The sequence below is a fragment of the Mus musculus genome, chromosome 9 (genome assembly GCF_000001635.26).
Source record: "Mus musculus strain C57BL/6J chromosome 9, GRCm38.p6 C57BL/6J".
NCBI classification, from domain to species: domain Eukaryota; kingdom Metazoa; phylum Chordata; class Mammalia; order Rodentia; family Muridae; genus Mus; species Mus musculus.
Genome location: NC_000075.6, coordinates 50,978,878 through 50,997,879, shown reverse-complemented (window position 1 = coordinate 50,997,879; position 19,002 = coordinate 50,978,878). Strand labels below are relative to the sequence as shown.

The window sequence follows — 19,002 nt, the reverse complement described above, 5'->3', positions numbered from 1 at the left end:
AATTTTGTAAAGTAAACTGTGTCTAAGTTTAAGCTATGTATTTTAAAGGGAATGTTTTCTCAAATTTTTAAAGTAGTATTTCATGTTTAATAATCAATAAGCTATCTCTTAACGTTTCTGTTGGTTAACGTACCATATCTTTCAATTGAAAATGGCTTTTAAACTGGAAGGTCCCAATATGCTGACCTGTGGCTTTGATGCCCTGTGATAGGTGCACCCATGGTATGCTGGACTTAATCTGTTTTCAGAAGTTTTGTGAGCTGATAAACATCACATCAGTAACTCAGTCTCAGCAAGTGTTTACTATTGTAGGAATAGGATTAAAACTCAGAGCCCTTTTCTCCGAAGGCCAGTTTTGGCTGTCATACCACTGCACTCACGTGGGCTACCCAAATGTATTGGGATTGTAAGAAAATGTTAAAACTTCTAGTTTTGTTTATTACGTCCTTGAGTGCATTTTATACAGAACACACATATATAGTTTGTTCTCTCTCTCTCCCTCCCCCTCTTTATGTATACATACGCATGTACATATACTTGTATGCATATTTATACATATGTGTATACAATTGTAAACAATGTAATTGTTTGACAATTTCAACTTAAAAAGTTGGAAACCATCAACTTATGATATACCCCCAAAGCATGTCAGAATATGTATGTTGTACCACTCAAAACAGTTCCTAAAATTCTAAAGCTGTAGAAATCTAAGTCAAAATGTATCAGACTTTTCCCTGTAAACATTTGTTTTACATTTATCTTTAGATAGTTCCATAATCATTTTAGAAGTGCTAGTAGACCATGTTCTAAACTGATTCACTATGATTCACATAATATGGCCAGCTGTATGTAAAGTTGAGTTACTATTTTAACTTTTAGTTCCAAATTGTCAACAATTCTTATTTTTTTTCTTTGATGAAGCAAAGTCCTAAGCATGTATTTTAGTGCAAAATTAGTGTGCAGCCTTTCAACAGACAACTATTAAAAGAGTGTTGCAGGGCTAGGGACATAGCTCCTTTGATGAAGTATTTGACCTGCAAGCTGGATGACCTCAGTTTGGTCCCTAGAACCTGTACAAAGCCAAGGACTTGAGTGTGATCCCCAGAACCGATATAGTAAAAAGACAAGACTAGTGATGTACACTCACACCCAGCGTGGATCCCTGGGGCTGGAAGCGCCATCAGTCTTGTATAATCAGTGGGCCTCAGCACAAGAAGAATCCCTGTCTCAAAAGACAGAGCGGGTAGCTTCTGTGGAGCACCTGGACCTGACCGCTCCCTTCCACATACTTGCACACTTGCACACATACATGCATAACACACACTCATACACACAGACCCTCACCACACATACAAGTTCTACAGAGAAACAATCTAAAATTGCTTAACTTGAATCTAATAGTATCTATTCCTATAGTTCTAAAATTCAAATTGCTAACAATGATATACTTTCTTTTTGATCCTACAGAAGCCAATTTAAGTGAAAACACAGTAGAATAAACAGTTTACATTGCAAACAATGATTTATAATTTCAGGAAGCTAGAGAAATGGCTCAACAGTTAAGAGCATTGGCTGCTCTTCCTCAGAACCCAGGTTCAATTCCTAGTAATCACTTGGCAGCTCACAACTGCCTGTAACTCCAGTTCTAAGGGATTTAATACCCTTACACAAACATAGATGCAAGCCAAACACTAATACACATAAAATAAAAATATATAAATCATAAAAAAATAAATAAAATTACAGTAACTTGTAACTATTAAATAAAGTACAGTAGGGAAGAATATAGATTCCACACTGTGGTGGCTCAGCTAGACTACAGCCTTGCTAACACAGCACACAGACTTAAGAGACAGTGGGAAAATCTGCAAAGCTTCTTATTCACCTCCTTACACTTGAATGTGCATATGAATCACTTTTGTTAAAATGTCAGTTCTAATTCAGTATTACTGGAGTCAGGCCTGAAATTCTACATTTCTAGCAGGTACTAGCTAGCAGCTGCTCCTGCTGCTCCATGGACTCACACTTAGAGCAGGGATCTAATATTCACAGAAAGGATCCACGAGTGTATACCAAAGCTTGTAAATGTTTCTGACTTATCAGTTGTTCATAACTTACTCTTTACCTACAATTTTAATTTATGCAACTCTATGGAATGTGGTAAAGTAATCCTTCCTGTCTTACTAATGTAGGATCATTTATCAATAGGTAATGGAGACCAAAAGTATGTTGTACCTTGTGACAGAATATGCCAAAAATGGAGAAATTTTTGGTAAGTTTTTTTCTTTACTTTTTTTTTGAACTTGAGAAAGTCATTAGCCTGTATAAATGAAGTATTTCAAATTAATTTTTCTGATTATTTAAGAATTGATAATATTTTAAGTCAGACTAATAAAATACTAGGTAAGTTAAAATATGGAATATAACTTTTTCTCATATATATATGGTATTAAAAGTACTTCTTAATTCTCTTACTTGCATTAGAGACTAGATAGCAAAAGATAGGGAGAAACTTGCCACCTTACAAGAGAACTTTTATTTTTTTACGTCTTACATTCTGTTTATTGAGTCCTGCTTTGGCTTAGCCCTGGGGGGATTCAGTGGTGACCTGTGTGTAATCTCATGGCTTCTTAAGCTACACTATAGCCATAAAACGTTAGTTTAAATAGGTTGCTTTCAGGCATTTAGCTGTTTTCAGTTTGGGGCTATTATACATAATGTTGCTATGGCCGTTCATGTACAAGTCTTTAACTTCTGCAGTCTACCTTGAAGTAATATTTGCCCCGACATAGTATAAGAATGTTAAAATAATATACTTCTGTTTTGCCTTGCCTGACCATCATGGTTTTCTCATATTGTACTTGAGCCTATTTTATAAAACACAATATAGTATTGTTTTTGTTTTAACAGTATATCCTCGTTAGCAGAGATTTCAATCTTTTCAAAATCCTATTTATCAGAAATTACCATTTCCACATTTTTTTGTATGCCTAAATATTTTCAATTTTATTTCTTTGTGTGGATACATAGTTTCATGCAAGGTCTTGTTCCTTTTGTTTGAAGAAGTTTCTTAGTATTTCTTGTAGTGAAGGCTTTCTTAGTATTTCTTGTAGTGAAGGCAATGAAATTCTTCAGTCTTTGTATATCTAAAATAGTCTCTCTTTTTTCTGGTATAAAGGGATTGAACTGGATTTTCACTGATTTTAATAATTTGATAATGTGCTATTGTGGTTTTCTTTAGGATTCTTTGGTTTGATGTTCACAAGCTGCTTAAACTTGTAAAAACAATGTTTTCACTGAATTTAGAAATCCTTCAGCCACTGTTTTCTTAACTGGTTTTCTGTCCCATCTCTTTTTCCTCTCCTTCAGAGTTTAAGGCCATTGTATTTTAGGCTATTTGAAATTGTCCTACAGATCAATAGATTTTTTTTTCTTTTTCTAACCTATGTTTTATTTTAGGTAGTTATTTTTTTCTGTGTCTTCAAGTTCACTAGTCTTTTATTCTGCAATGTCTAATCTATTTTCCTAGTTAGATGTATTTTTCACCTCAGACACTGAGTAAATTACAACTTGACTGAAACCCTTGATTTATAGGAGTATATGTGTGTCTCGCTTTGTGTGTTCTGTGTCTTTATTAGCTATTGAACATCAGGGATACAGTTACAATAATTTCACATTCATGTTTGCTAATCTTCAGCGTCTCTGCCAGCTCTGGGTCACTTCTGACTGGCTACTGTTTTTCTTCTGTTTTGCTCATATTTCCCTGCTTCCTTGCATCAAAGGATAGAGAGACAGGGAGTGAAAGAGTAGTGGTCATATTTGAAAACACAGTCCTATATGTATGAAGTAAAAAGGATTATTAAGAGAGAGAGAAGAGCAAATGCAGAGTGTCCCTGAGGCCACAGACTTCCAGTTTGTCCAAGGATTAACAAAAAGTCCAGCATGGTTGGAGAGAAAAAAGCAGGAAGTGGGAACAAGAGGGAGCAAAGAAAAGAACTAGTGGGAGATACTAGTCAGAAAGGTAAATTGGAGGAGTAAGGAGCAGGCTTAGGGGCTTTGCAGCTATTGAGGTTTGGCTACTACTGCATGTTTTCAGTAGTGATTGAGATTTCAGCTTGGGGCTGGAGAGAAGGCTCAGTGGATAAGAGCACTGGTGCTCTCCCAGAGGACGCTGGTTCAATTCCCAGCACCTCCATGACAGTTGAACTGTAACTCCAGTTCCAGGGAATCTGACACCCTCTCTGGCCTTCTTGAACACCAGGCACATATGTGGTGTACAGACATAAAAACAGGAAAACACCCTTACACATAAAATAAAATAGACTTCAGCAGCCAAGTGATTGCCTGAGTCAGCACCTTCAAATCATCTCTAAGACAATGTTATTTGAAAGTAGATTATACCTGGAAGGTGTAGAGATCTGATTGGACAGTGTTAACGTAGTTGCTGACAGTTGTTCAGGATGGAAAGTCATCATTGTGTATGTGTGTGTGTGTAGTGTACATGTGTAAATGTGGAGATTAAGTGTCTTCACTCTACATCTTTTTAAGTTTGAGGCATGGAACTCACTGTTTTGGCTACTCTGCCTGGCCAGCCAGCCCCAGAGATCCACCTCTGGGATTATAGGTGCATACCGCCATGCCAGGATTTTACATGGGTCCTCTACTGAAATCTGTTTTGTAGGTAGTTGCATAGAATCTGAATTCAGGTCCTAATGCTTACACAGTAGGGGCTTTACTGGCTGAATCATTTTCCTTTAGCCCTCTAGTTTATATTTTGAAAGTAAAATCAATTCAACTTCTTTGCAGGTAGAGATTACAACAGTAGTGTATATAATTATGGGCGCAATTAAGGTCTAGTTTCCAAGGCCCTCAAACTAAAGAGAAGAGAGTAGCAGACGAGACAGAGGAGGGAAAGGAAGAGAAAAGGGTTTGCTGCAAATCACTTGAGCTACATAGTCTCCAGAGGATGAATATGCATCTGGGTCAGTGATACTGGTAGACCAAGGACAGTGAAGAGTGGAAGCTTACATCACCACTTTGTAGTAGGGAGAACAATTTTGAAAGAACATCTGGACCAAAAGCTAGACTAAAGGCACTTAAAGAACAAATAGAAGAAAATAGTGAGCACAAAATAGATAATGTTTTCAAGGAGAGACGTGTGGAGAGAGTTCATAGGGTTAGTGAACTCAAGAGAAGGCTTTTAGGTCTTGCACACTTTTAAAGGATTGTGTGGCAGGGGTAGGATTGTGTGGCAGGGGTGATTTTGTTGTTTGGTTTTTGTTGTGGGGTTTTTCCCCCCTCTCTCAAGACAGGATTTCACTGTGTAATAAGCCCTTGATGTCCTGGGACTCACTTTAGAGCAGGCTGGCCTGCCTCTGCCTCCTGAGTCCTGGGATTAAAGGCGTGTGCTACTACTACCGCCCGCCTATATTTTTATAGCTTTAACCTGTAGTTTTAATAAACTAGAAATGGCTTTACATGTTAGGTATCATCTTTATGAAAAAGATATAGTCTCAAGTTTTGCTGTTGTGATTGTTGAAATAGACTTGGATCACACTAGCATACAAGTTGAGGCACACTCTGTAAACTTTTGCAGCCGGGCGTGGTGGCGCACGCCTTTAATCCCAGCACTCGGGAGGCAGAGGCAGGCAGATTTCTGAGTTCGAGGCCAGCCTGGTGAGTTCCAGGACAGGCAGGGTTACACAGAGAAACCCTGTCTCGAAAAAAAACAAAAAACAAAAAAAAACTTTTGCATTAAACGTTTATTCTTCACGAAAAGTATCTGGCTATCTAGGGTAATGTTCAATTTAAGTTTTGAAAAGGAGAATCTGTTTTAGATAGGGAAGTTGGACAGAGTGTTAGTTAACTTTCCACTCTGGTACAGTTCATTTGAATTCTGAAGTCAATGAGTAATAAAACTTAATTTTAAAATATGATGAAATCCTTGGATAATATTTACTGTTTAGAGTGGAAGACTCTAGAGGAATCAGAGATCATTTAGTACAATTTATTTTTATTTATTTTGGCTTTGTCATTCACGCGGGTTGTAGCCTGACAGAACTCAATGTCTTTTCTCACAAAAAAAGACTATTTTTCTCTCTTCTTTTTTTTTAAACTTGGCTTCATCATGTGCCAAGTCGTCTAAGCTAGGATCCTTGATGTCAATATTGATTTCATCCCCTGTATACCTCGTTGAATGGTTTGAAATTCTGCTTGTTACACTTCCCATATCTCTCTCAAAAAATCTGCATCTCTCCTAGGATTATGTGTTTTGAACTCTATGTTAGTGTTTATCTTTTAGACGTAAGGCTTTAGAGTCACCACTTACCTTTACAAGTGTTATTTTAGTCCTACTCTGTGCTGGGAGAATGCACTGTTCCTTTTTCTTTCTTTTTCACTCTCTTATGTTTGTATTTAGTTGGGCAGCAGACCATATAGTGTTCTTGCAAAAAAGACTTGGAATTGAATCTTCTGTTCTGCAGTTGTCAACCAAATCTAGACTTTCATCACCTCACGTCTAAGTTTATGAAGATCTCATGTTTACCATTCTTCCCCCCTCACCCCCCTTTGGTTTTCCGAGACAGGGTTTCTCTGTGTAGCCCTGGCTGTCCTGGAACTCACTCTGTAGACCAGGCTGGCCTCGAGCTCAGAAATCCGCCTGCCTCTGCCTCCCGAGTGCTGGGATTAAAGGTGTGCACCCCCACTGCCCGGCATGTTTACCATTCTTATTTCTTCCCTAGTCAAGTACATTTTGTTACGCTGTTTGATCTTCCTGAAGTATCTTCATTATATTACAACTGTGTTAGTAGATTTCATGTACCTCACTGTTGCTTAAAACTCAAACTCTCTCTAGTCTGTTACTAGGTTAGCTCCATTAACTGAGTATTGTGCCCAGCTATTCCTTGCATAGTTTATTAATAATCATTAATATAGACAACCAAATTGCAGATTAAGCACCTGCTTTAATCAACATTTTTTCTTCTTCCCCCATCCTCCCTCTCTCTGTTTCTTCTCCCTTCTTCTCCTCAGTTTCTATCTCCCAAATTCTAATTTTTGCAAAATGTATGCTATTGTAAGGAGTAAACTAATTTTCCAAGGTTTGTTGTCTTTTCCAGCCTGCCTTCATTTCCTACTCTTCCTCCAAGGCAACCACATTCGCTTCTTTAGCTCGTTCACTAGTTTGTATTAATTTCCATTTCTCTAATATTCTTTTTTTTTTTTTTTTTTTTTTTTTAATAAGGTTCTGTGATTTCTTTTTTTTTTTTTTTTTTTTTAAAGATTTATTTATTTATTATATGTAAGTACACTGTAGCTGTCTTCAGACACTCCAGAAGAGGGCGCCAGATCTCGTTACGGATGGTTGTGAGCCACCATGTGGTTGCTGGGATTTGAACTCCAGACCTTCGGAAGAGCAGTCGGGTGCTCTTACCCACTGAGCCATCTCACCAGCCCTCTAATATTCTTATATTTCTGTTTCTAGGGTTTTTTTTTTTTCTTCTTTTTTTGTTTTTTCGAGACAGGGTTTCTCTGTAGCCCTGGCTGTCCTGGAACTCACACTATAGACCAGGCTGGCCTCGAACTCAGGGTTTTTTGTTTGTTTGTTTGTTTGTTTGTTTGTTTAAGTATAACATTTTGAATGCCTCCTGAGTTCTTCCCCTATATGTAAAAGAAGCATGCTAAGAAAGCATGTAAGCACCAGTTGTAGAAGTATAAGAGATTTCCGATTCTATAACTAAGACAATTGATATTTGTTGAACATTCCTAAGGTAGGTGCTAAAGTACTTAATTTGATCATTCAAATCTTAAAAAAAAAAAAAACTTTACAAGGAAGGTTCTAAATTTTTCCTTTTTTTCTGTTTATTTGTTTATTTTTTTAATCTATTTACATTTCAAGTGTTATCCCCTTACCCGTTCCCCCCCGACCCCGAACTCCCTATCCCATACCCCCACCCCCTGCTTCTATGAGGGTGTTCCTCCACCCACCCACTCCCGCCTCCCTGCCCTTGGTTTCCCTACACTGTGGCATCTATCAAGCCTTCATAGGACCAAGAACCTCTCCTCCCATTGATGCATGACAAGGCTGTCATCTGCTACATATGCAGCTGGAGCCATTTGTACTCCTTGGTTGGTGGCTTAGTCCCTGGGAGCTTTGGGGGGGTCTGGTTGGTTGATATTGTTGTTCTCAGAAATTTTTCTAAAATCGTTCAATAACTAAGTGACAGACTGGCCTTGGATGAGCTAATGAGGCAATCCCAGGGTCATCACTACCAGTAATTATATGTCACCTTCTCCTGAGAGATCTTACTGACTCAGAGTTAGGATTTAAAGCAAGTATAGTGAAGAATAATGGTGAAACTGTTGACAGCAATATGTAGGTCTGGCTTCAAGTAGAAAATGATGAATTTGATTTTAACATGTTGGATGTCGTAATAAAGGCATTTAGTTTGATATAGACAGTTGGCATTTGAAGATATGATAACAAAATTCAAAAGTTAGTTTACTGCAACCATAAAAATGCAACTATCTTACAGGGGGCAAAGGATTGGAACTAGATCCTTCAGCATACACTTTGCAAAAATTAGAATTTGGGAGATAGAAACAGAGGAGAAAACAGAGAGGGAGGATGGGGAAAGGAGAAAAAAAAGTTGATTAACTAAAGTAGGTAACTTAATCTGCAATTTGGTTGTCAATGATTATTAATAAACTATGCAAGGAATAGCTGGGCACAACACTCAGTTAATGGAGCTAACCTAGTAACAGACTGGAGAGAGTTTGAGTTTGAAGTAACAGTGAGGTACATGAAAGCTACTAACACAATTGTAATATAATGAAGATACTTCAGGAAGATCAAACTGCATAACGAAATGTACTTGATTGAACTAGATCCTTCACTGAAAAGGATATTCAACACAATATTTATCAGGGAAATACCAATTGAAAACCCCATTAAGGCAGCATTCTGCATCAACTAGAATGGTTAAATTTAGAGATGGACAACAGTACTTGAAAGAAAGACTATGAAGCAACTACAACTTTCATACTGCAGGTGGAAGTGTAATTTGTGTGACTACTTAGGAAAACTGGTGGTTTCTTATAAAGTTAAGCATGCCTTTTTCCAATCATGAAAAAGCTCTGTTCCTAGAGGCTTAACCAGGAAAAGAACAAGTGTTCTTACAAGTGACTTGTCCAGGAATGTTCATAGCAACCCTTTTTATAATGTCAAAGGAAGAGAAATCAAGATGTCCACCAGTGGGATAATGTATCCAAAAGTCTGTATATTATGTATGCAAAGGAAGATGGTTCTGAAGGCAGGAGGAGTGCTCTTTATAAGCCTACAATACCACATAAATAAACCTTACAGATACTGCTGAGCAAGAGTCTGAACACGAGTACAGTTTGAAGAAGGTGTGGTGGCACACACCTATAATTGCAGCACTCAGGAGGCAGAAGCAGATGGATCTCTTGAGTTTGAGATGAGCCTAGTCTACACAGTGAGTTCCAGGACAGTTAGGCTTAAGTCTCAAAAAATAAAACCGAAGTACACAATGTATCTTTTCATCTGCGTTCCAACAGGCGGCAACCATGGATGGTTATAGAACTTGGCAAGTATTTGTCATTAGAGACAGGAGAATATAAAAGCCCTTATATCACCTCTTAAGTACAATGAAAATCTCAGAGCTAGATCTATTTATCTGTCACAAGACCTTTCTGATGCTCCTTTTCGTTCTCAAAATAGAACATACAAATTTCAGATTTGTGCTAATGTTGATCTGGAAACCCTTTGTTCTCTATGTCTTTCAAGCCTTCCCTCCTTTCCTTCCTTCCTCCATCCCTCCTTTATTACTTCTTTCAAACTAATTGAAATTCTATCTAGTCAAAAGTGGTTCTTAATTAATTCTATCTATATTGATTTCCTTATAGGAAAATATTCTAAGTTATTCTGTACAACTTATATTGATAATGTATCTACAAAACTAGTTTTCATTATTATTAGTCTTAATATCTTTTTGTTGCTATTGTATTTTGTTATTGTTATATCTGGGTTTGTGTATATAGTGTATGTATCTGTACAAGTAGAGACCAGAAACTAATATTGGGTATTTATTTATTTATTTTTATTTATTTATTTATTTATTTAATCTTTTGGGTTCATTTATTACTGGAAATGTGCTGAAGAGAGTAAGAAATTTTTTCTTTTGTAGTAAGCACTAGAAAATATATACAGAGATTAATTTTAACACAGCTTCATTTCTGCTTTTTTTTGTCTAGGTGAAGAATTAATTTAAAAGTGGGTAGTGAATGCTATTTTTCTTTAATCCAAGTATTATATGAATTATGACACACTCATTTTTATACTCAGATTTTGTTATCTTAATTTAATTTTTTGAAAGAGTTTATTTCACCTTACATCTTACAGTATGAGTATCTTTTTATATGACTCTACACCATATTTTTCTTTTCAAGACAGAGTCTCTTACTGAGCCTAGAAGTCACTCTGAGCTACACTGACTAGCCAGTTGAGTGCTGGGAATCCTGCCTGTCATCATCTCTGCACAGGGATTGCAGATCAATGAGTTTACCATGCATACCTATTATGTGGCTGTTGGGGGTCCTCAGGCTAGAACAGAAAGTACTTGACTCACTGAGCCATCTCTGCACTGTTTGCTTGCTTTGTGACAAGGTCTCTTGTAGCTTAGAGCTTTATGTAGCTCAAGATTACCTTGAATTTCTGGTCTTTGTGCCTTCACCTCCTAAGTGCTTGGGATCAAACCAGGACTTCTTGCCTGGCATGCAAGCATCCTACCAGCTGAGCTATCTCTAGCATTTCATGTCTACCTTTTTTTCTCTCTAACAGATTGTAAAAGTACTGGTTAGGATTTAGCAAAATACAAACCATTTTATAAATGCCTGTTGAGTGAACAATGTAATAGTCTACTTTGGCCTTTGTAGGACTTATTTACTCAGGGAAGCCCAGGAGAGAATGCTGCCAGTTAAGTAGTCTCAGGCACTTCTTTGTCCTGCTTTTGAAAGGAGTGTTTACTCTTGGGGAGATAAACATGAATGAGGAAATACCAACTGAATCAAGGGAGAAACTGGTTTCCTCTAGAATCCTAAGCAGTTTTTTGGTATTTAATGATAGTTCTACCTTATATTTAACTTTACTCTGTCTCCTATTCCTCCCTTAAAATATCCTTTTCAGGTATCATGGTAAATGAGCACATGTACATTTAACCCTGGTAACTTTATTTTCTAGATCTTAAAATACCTAAAAGATACCATTTTCTCTGGAGCCTATGATGTGCAATAGCAAATGAATATGCTTTAAAAGATGTCGGCTTTTTCCTTTGGACTTATAGGTGTGATTAATGAAAGTTATTCAAGTGATTCAACATTCTTTAGAACTATTTCTTACTTATCCGTGTGGTCACGTGCAGTAAATGGTGCAAAAATCATAGAGCGGTTGCCTCGGCAGACAACTTGGGTTCTGTTCAAACAATTAAACCGGCAGTCAGCAGATTCCGGCCTGGTAATTAAATTACCCATAGCCTTTGTTTTCAGATTTCTACCCCTTGATATGCTGTGTCTTTTCAGGCTGAATTTGTGCCTGGGGTTTATTGATTCATTTCCTGTCTTTCCCTTTCAATGGTAACATACTGAGATGCCAGCTGTGATCATTGAAAAGGGCTTTGTTTAAATCAAAATACCTTTAGACCATTCCTCGGAGAACCAGAGACGTCTTCATGGCTGTAGATTACTATCTTAATAGTCTAAAGATAAGGTTAGATTAGGACCCCATTTGCTTTCAATTTTTGCTTTCGGAATTGGTACTCACTTCACATAACTACTTTGACTCTAATTTAAATTTTAGGTTTTTAAAAATTTCCTAATTAAGGTCCCAGGGGACTATTACTTAAATTTACCTCCATCTCTAGTTTTTCCACCATCGCTTTAGTTTAGACTTTCATCATTTCTCATTTTAGTTACTTCATCTCTGTTTCCCAATTAGTCCCTCATAGGGTCCAGTATGACTGTCAAAATGATCCCTCAATCATAGCCAGTCTCTTCTGTCATTTTTCTACTTAGACTATGTACCTTCCAGTAAATTCAGTATCAAAAAAAAAAAATTAGTGTGATAATTGCCCGTTCCTATCTTCCTTTCCAGTCCTATTCTAGGCATGTGACTTTTGAATTTTATTGGCTGAGCACATAGATCTGTGGGTAAATGTTATTTTCACACATTTGATTATGGTAGATGCCAGTGTGGAAAAGTTGAAGGGGTGTGCAAATGGTGAGATAAAACTTAACTATCCTTAGAAAATTTAGGATTTTAATATTTATTAGAGATGTGAAATAATGTTATCTTTGAAGATATCAGATCTAATTGAATTATATGTAAATTTAGCCAGTCTTTAGAAAAACTAGGAACTCCATAAACTCCAGCATGGAGCCTGATTGAGGGGTCACTGACCTTTCCTCTGGCTTTTATTTAAATTGGGCAAATATTTAAAATGCCCAGAGAAAGGTCTTGTGTTCTAATTCTAGTTCCGCCTTTAACTGCTGATGTAGACATCCATGGGCAGGCCACATAAAGTTTGTAGACCTGTCTTCCTTACCATATCAGCAAGCAAAAATCTGAGCTGTTTGAGTTTCCCAAGTGCTGTAGTTGTAGTTGGTACTGGGCTGGAGATTTAAAAAAAAAAAAAAAAAAAAAAAAAAGCAATGACAACAAAATCCAAAAAACAGGGATGGCTTGACATTGCATTAGAGGAGTTTATGCAGCCAGCCTTTAGTTATGGCTAGAGACTGACCTTTGCTGTGTGGGTGGTGAGCTGATCTCCTGTCCAGCATCCCTAGTTCAGCCACAGTGAGCTAAGAAAAACACTGGCCTTGCACTTGGTTGCATCCATATCAGCCAGATCCCATGGATGTGAAGACACTGACAATCTGTTTTTACTTGTTTCCACGTTGGTTTTTGGATGGATTTCCGTTAAGTGAATTACTGTGTTAAGTAATTTGAATCTGATTGTATTAATGGGGCTCAGGGAATATTTGTAAAGAGAGAACCAGATGAAGAAAGAGAAGCTTTGTATCTGCTAAGAAGGATGGATTACTGCTAAGGATGAAATGAGAAGCAGTAGTCTACCTAGGGGGTAACCTCATTATCCGTTCAGCAAATACCTTTACTGCTTCCACAAAAGAGTTTGCTAAGATTGCTAAAAATGTTGTTTTCCTAAAAAATAAGATGCCTTTGCTTTATATTCTTAATGAATAGTCTGATTCGCAGTTTCTCCATTGCCCGTGTTTTAAAAATTATACCTTATTGAGTTCAAGTGATACATTATTTATTGTGGACAAGGTCTAGGTTAGGCAGTGTTCTAGGTTCTGAGGCTTCATTGGTGAATCAGTGAGTTAATGAAGGTTCTTATGAGTTAGTTTTGTGTCTTTAAGCTCAAATTCTTTTTATCCTCAGTGTTCTGAAATGATGTGCCTTTGAATAAGCATTCTGACTGGTACTGGAGCTGGAAGTAGTCCTTTAAACCTAGTGTACTGGCTGGTTTTATGTGTCAATTTGACACAGGCTGGAGTTATCACTGAGAAAGGAGCTTTAGCTGGTGAAGTGCCTCCATGAGATCCAGCTGTGGGGCATTTTCTCAATTAGTGATCAGGGCAGGAGGGCCCCTTGTGGGTGGGACCATCTCTGGGCTGGTAGTTTTGGGTTCTATAAGAAAGCAAGCTGAGCAAGCCAGTGGAAGCAAGCCAGTAACATCCCTCCATGGCTTCTGCATCAGCTCCAGCTTCCTGACCTGCTTGAGTTCCAGTCCTGACTTCCTTTGGTGATGAACAGCAGTATGGAAGTGTAAGCTGAATAAACCCTTTCCTCCCCAACTTGCTTCTTGGCCATGATGTTTGTGCAGGAATAGAAACCCTGATTAAGACACCTAGAAACCATACACTAGCAAGATTTTGCTGAGAGGACCCTAATATAGCTGTCTCTAACGAGACTACGCCGGGGCCTAGCAAACACATAAGTGGATGCTCACAGTCAGTTAATGGATGGATCACAGGGCCCCCAATGGAGGAGCTAGAGAAAGTACATAAGGAGCTAAAGGGATCTGCAACCCTATAGGTGGAACAACATTATGAACTAACCAGTACCCCGGAGCTCTTGACTCTAGCTGCATATGTATCAAAAGATGGTCTAGTTGGCCATCACTGGAAAGAGAGGCCCATTGGACTTGCAAACTTTATATGCCCCAGTACAGGGGAACGCCAGGGCCAAAAAGGGGGAGTGGGGGGGAGGGTATGGGGGACTTTTGGGATAGCATGGGAAATGTAAATGAGAAAAATACCTAAGAAAAAAGAAAAAAAAAAGACACCTAGAAACCCTTTCTTCGATTCTGATGAATTGCTCTAAACTACACATTGATGGTTCCTTTCAGAACAGTCTTCTCTTTCAGGCAGATTGTTACTCAGTCACTGAGCCTCCTGTTCTGCCCTATAACTTTCTTTATCTTTTTGCCTTTCATAAACTTTATCTTTTAATCTTTGATGCGTTGTTTGTATTTTTAACACTGAAGAGCTTAACTTGTTCCCTATTTTTTGTTTTGTTTTGTTTTTTGTTTTTATTTATTTATTTATTTATTTAATATATATGAGTAACTGTAGCTGTCTTCAGACACACCAGTAAAGGGCATCAGATCCCATTACAGATGGTTGTGAGCCATCATGTGGTTGCTGGAAATTGAACTCAGGACCTCTACAAGAGCAGTCAGTGCTCTTAACCACTGAGCCATCTCTCCAGCTCACCCCACCTCCAATTATTTTTAAAAGTAGCTTTTCTTATCTATTGGTTCTACATTATCTTATTTTAATTCTCTGAGGAAAAATTGAAAATTTTCTCACTTTATGGTCTCTCTTTTGCCTCCATGTTGATTCTATGATCTGTTTTTGTCTGTGTGTTCTATTGAGAGTTCTTTTGTGTTTATTGTACATGTTAAGTTGTGTCTTTCTACTTAAAAGCCAGGAACTGTAACAGTGATTGGAAAGTGAGCCAGTGAGTGGGAATTTTTTCCACTATGGGTTTTATTGAGGTGATTTATTGAGGTGATTGGCTGCATTCTTATGTTGGGGATTCCCAGTATTTCTGTATTTGCACCTGCGATGGTAAGATCCCTCCAGTCTTCTGTCTAGAAGTTAGAGGGCCTTGGCAGCCACGGTTTTCATGAGTGAAGAAGGCTGGGGCATGTCAGGATCCAACATGCACCATGCTTAATATGATAATATTCTTTCTCCCAATTTTGTATGTCTGGAGGCACTATTTCAGTCTTAAGGGAGTAACACTCTAGAATTGAACTGTGCTAAAAATCAAAATCAGCATGCATGCCTCGTTGCATAGGGTGAGACAGGAGAGCTGGCGATGAGGTTACTTCTTAAGCCTTCCTACAGCTGATGATCTTTCCTTCAGTTTCACCTTGTACTAACTTTTGGAATTTCTTATATCGTGAGTTCCTGAGTACTTGGGAACATTACAGTGTGAATTACTGATCCCTCATGGTTTCCATTGCTGAGGCTTCAGTTTTCTCAAGTTCTTAATTTGTTTCTAGATTCTCTAATTTGATATTTTACTATTAGCTATTATCATATTAGTGTGATATAATTTCTTGTCTCTAGAAAGTCTGTCTTAAGTGCCTTCTTATCACAATGCTCTCCTTTAAATACTTGAGGCTACTTCCAGCAGCTAGTGAGTAGCTCTGTGATTGTTCTTTTCTCTTTCTCATCCTAATCAATTTCTATTGTCTGTTTCTCTCTTGATTGCAGGCAACAGTCTGTGCTGTAATGTTAATGTTGAACATGAAATTCACTTTGTCAAGTTTCTGGAATTTATTTATTTATTTATTGGTCTACTTTTAAAGAACACTCAGATTTGGTATAGGCAGTTGTTCCTGCTCAGTTTGATCCTTCTGAGCTTTGTTAAGAGCCGGGTGTGGTGGCCCACGCCTTTAATCCCAGCACTTGGGAGGCAGAGGCAGGTGATTTCTGAGTTGGAGGCCAGCCTGGTCTACAGAGTGAGTTCCAGGACAGTCAGGGCTACACAGAGAAGCCCTGTCTTGAAGAAGAAAAAAAAAAAAGATGCAAGCCACCTTTACTCTATTGGTTTAGCTTTGCTGCTGAGGTTGCTCAGCCATGCCTTCCAAAGTCTATGCTGAATGCCTTGGTTGACCATCGAAAGCTCTTAGTGATTTAAATGATTCTCAACTCTAGAAAGCCCTGAAAGTCTTTCATTTCACAGGCCACAATCATTCTTTAGCCAATCGTACAGACTCTCATCCTAGTCCAGTGTCTTAATATTTTACACAGACATTTTAGGCAGATTTCTGGCCTAGTGGTTTTCTGCATACGATTTTCCTCCAGAACTTTGTCCCACATCTTAGGGAAATCTCAGACTTGTATTCTGATTTCTATGTCTTCCAATGAACAATAGCAACATATCCTGTTTAAAATGGCATCCCTGTCCTAGTAAAGTCTACCCTAAACAGAAAAGCCAGGACATCATAGGCCTCACTAAATATTTTTCTTCCCTTTCAGGAATCAGAATCTTTTGTTGACTTTTTTCCAGGGTCTAAGACTAGTAGCTTTTTTTTTTTAATTTAATTTCTGTGTATAGGTGTTTTGTCTGCATGTATGTCTGTGAATATCCTGTATATGCCTGGTGCCAGGGAGGCCAGAAGAATGCATCAGATTTCCTGAGACCAGGGTTACAGATGTGCAGAGCCGCCTGTGGATATAGGGAATTGAATCTGGGTCATTGCTTTTGTTCAGGTTTCTGTTTCTGTGAAGAGACATTATGATCATGGCAACTCATAAAAGAAAATATTGAATTGGGGCTGGCTGACAGTTCAGAGGTTTAGTTCATTATCATCTTGAATGGAAACATGGCAGCATGCAAGCAAACCTAGTGCTAGAGAAGGAGCTGAGAGTTCCACATTTGGATCCACAGGCAGCGGCAGTAAGAGAATGAGACCCAGTGGGCCTGGCTTGAGCTTCTGAGACCTCAAAGCCTGCCCCCTCCCCCACACCCCCCTGAAACACTACCTCCAAAAATGCCACACCTCCCAATGGTGCCATTCCCTATGAATCTGTGCCACTATTTTCATTCAAACTACCACAGTTCTGTAGAAGAGTAGTAGCCAGTGCTCTTAACTGCTAAACCATCTTCCAGCTAAGATTAGTGGTGTACACTGGTCAGTCTTCTAGTTCTAAGGATAAGTCTAGGTCATGGCTATAAATGAAAGTCAAGCATTCTTATTTTAAATCCTGTTCCATTTTTGTTTTAACTTTATGTGGGTGTTGTCCTCATTTGTTGAGTTTGTTTTCTTTGTGAAGTGGAATTTAGGATTTTTTAGTTCTTTTCATTCTTCCTTTGAGTCTGTACCTTGCCACTGAAATTTCTTGTTACACTCTTTCCTACCTCAGTCAGGCAGTCTCCTTGGGCCTAGGGTTTACTCTACACTCTGGTATGTATTACTCCACCCTAGACTCATGCAGCCCCTCTGTCTGTGCAGGTGTGTGTATCTCAGATGTGAACTTGGACTGCTTTGACTTGGCTCTATCTTCTGTGCTATTCCAGCCAATGATACTGTTGTGGTGCCTTGGCTTTTTCTGCTCCTAACTACATTTGGGTATTAAACACTGGCAATGCTAGTCCTGATTTTTTTTTTCCATCTGTATAATCCTTTAACTTCCATAATGATTTTAACCTCTGATTGTTCTCATCAGTTCAGTTGGCCTGTTATAGATTATGGAATGTTCTGTTTTTAGCCCATTAACTTTTTTCACATAACTGACTAATTAATTAATGCATTTTTCTTTCATTTCTACTACTTGATATGTAAGGAAACTACCTAGTTCTTAGTCTTTTATCTCAAAACAGCAAAGTTATTTTTTTGTCCCCATTTGCATTTAACTATTATTAATTTTTAAATAGATTTACTTTCTATTAAATGTCAGGATTTTTTAAAAAGATAAAAACATCCATCTAAAAACATTAAATAGTAAAACATTTTCTCTTTGCTTCTTCATCTCATTGCGAGTCATTTATTTGGCCCTTCATTTGAAAAATATTATTAGGCTTCTTTGCTAAGCATTTGAGGAGGAGAGTACTGGCCAAAGGAGAATTTAAAACACAATTCTGATACTATACCTCGTGGTAAGTGCTATAGAAAGCATGTGGAAAGTCCTTTAGGAAGTCAGGACAGGCATTTATTGACAAGCAGAGATCATATTTGCAGGATAGAGTTAGACTCAGTAGAGTAATGTATCTGTGGATTCTACCAGTGGAGGAAGGATCAAATCTCCCTGTTTCCTTTTAGTCCTCATACTCATTTCATCTTGGCTGCAGCAACCTAAAGCTTAGCAAACACACACACACAGGCACACATACAGGCATGCATTCTCGGAAATGCATTCTCTGCCTGTCTTTCCACTGTTAAGTCTGGCTCTCAGAGTTTCCACCATTGTGTCTTACTCTGGGAAAGCAGCTCTGTTCCAAGGCTTCCCTCTCTTTAGTCAATGATTTTCAAGTCTTCAACTGAAGCCTCAAAATTTCCCTGACCTTCAGATCCTTTCTGGCTGCCATGGTACTGAGAAGAGATTACACACTGAGCACATTCCCTTCTCTTCAAACATACTCCTCTGTGCTCAACATCCTCTCCCTCCTTTGAGTGTTTCTTATGCTGTAGGGTTATCCTTAACTCTCCTTCCTTAGTCTCTATCCAATTGCTTGTCTAGTCTTACAGGGGTTTTTTTCTTGTGCGATATTTCTCATTGCTATAACTCCAATTTCATCCTTTATTCTTTCACTCCAGTTTTTTATTAGCATCTAATTAGTCTCTTATTTCTATCATTGTACTCACCAATCTATTTATGTATAGATGTCAGTTTACTATAAAATACTTGAATTACTACTTCTTTTCCTTAAAGAAACATCTTGGAAGCCTAATT

The 19,002-nt window shown here is 38.1% G+C and overlaps 1 protein-coding gene across 5 annotated transcripts in view; it reads left to right on the top strand.

Moving 5' to 3' along the window:
• The window catches only part of Sik2 (salt inducible kinase 2), a 119,489-nt gene that overhangs the window by 11,253 nt on the left and 89,234 nt on the right, over positions 1-19,002 (top strand). For all 5 annotated transcript variants that reach the window (XR_379116.2, XM_006510267.3, XM_017313332.2 and 2 more), the window contains exon 3: positions 2,209-2,272. Coding sequence is in view for 4 of the 5 variants with exons in the window: in XM_006510267.3 (XP_006510330.1) it covers positions 2,209-2,272 (64 nt within the window). In the remaining variant the exon portion in view is untranslated. The remainder of the gene's footprint in view (positions 1-2,208; positions 2,273-19,002) is intronic.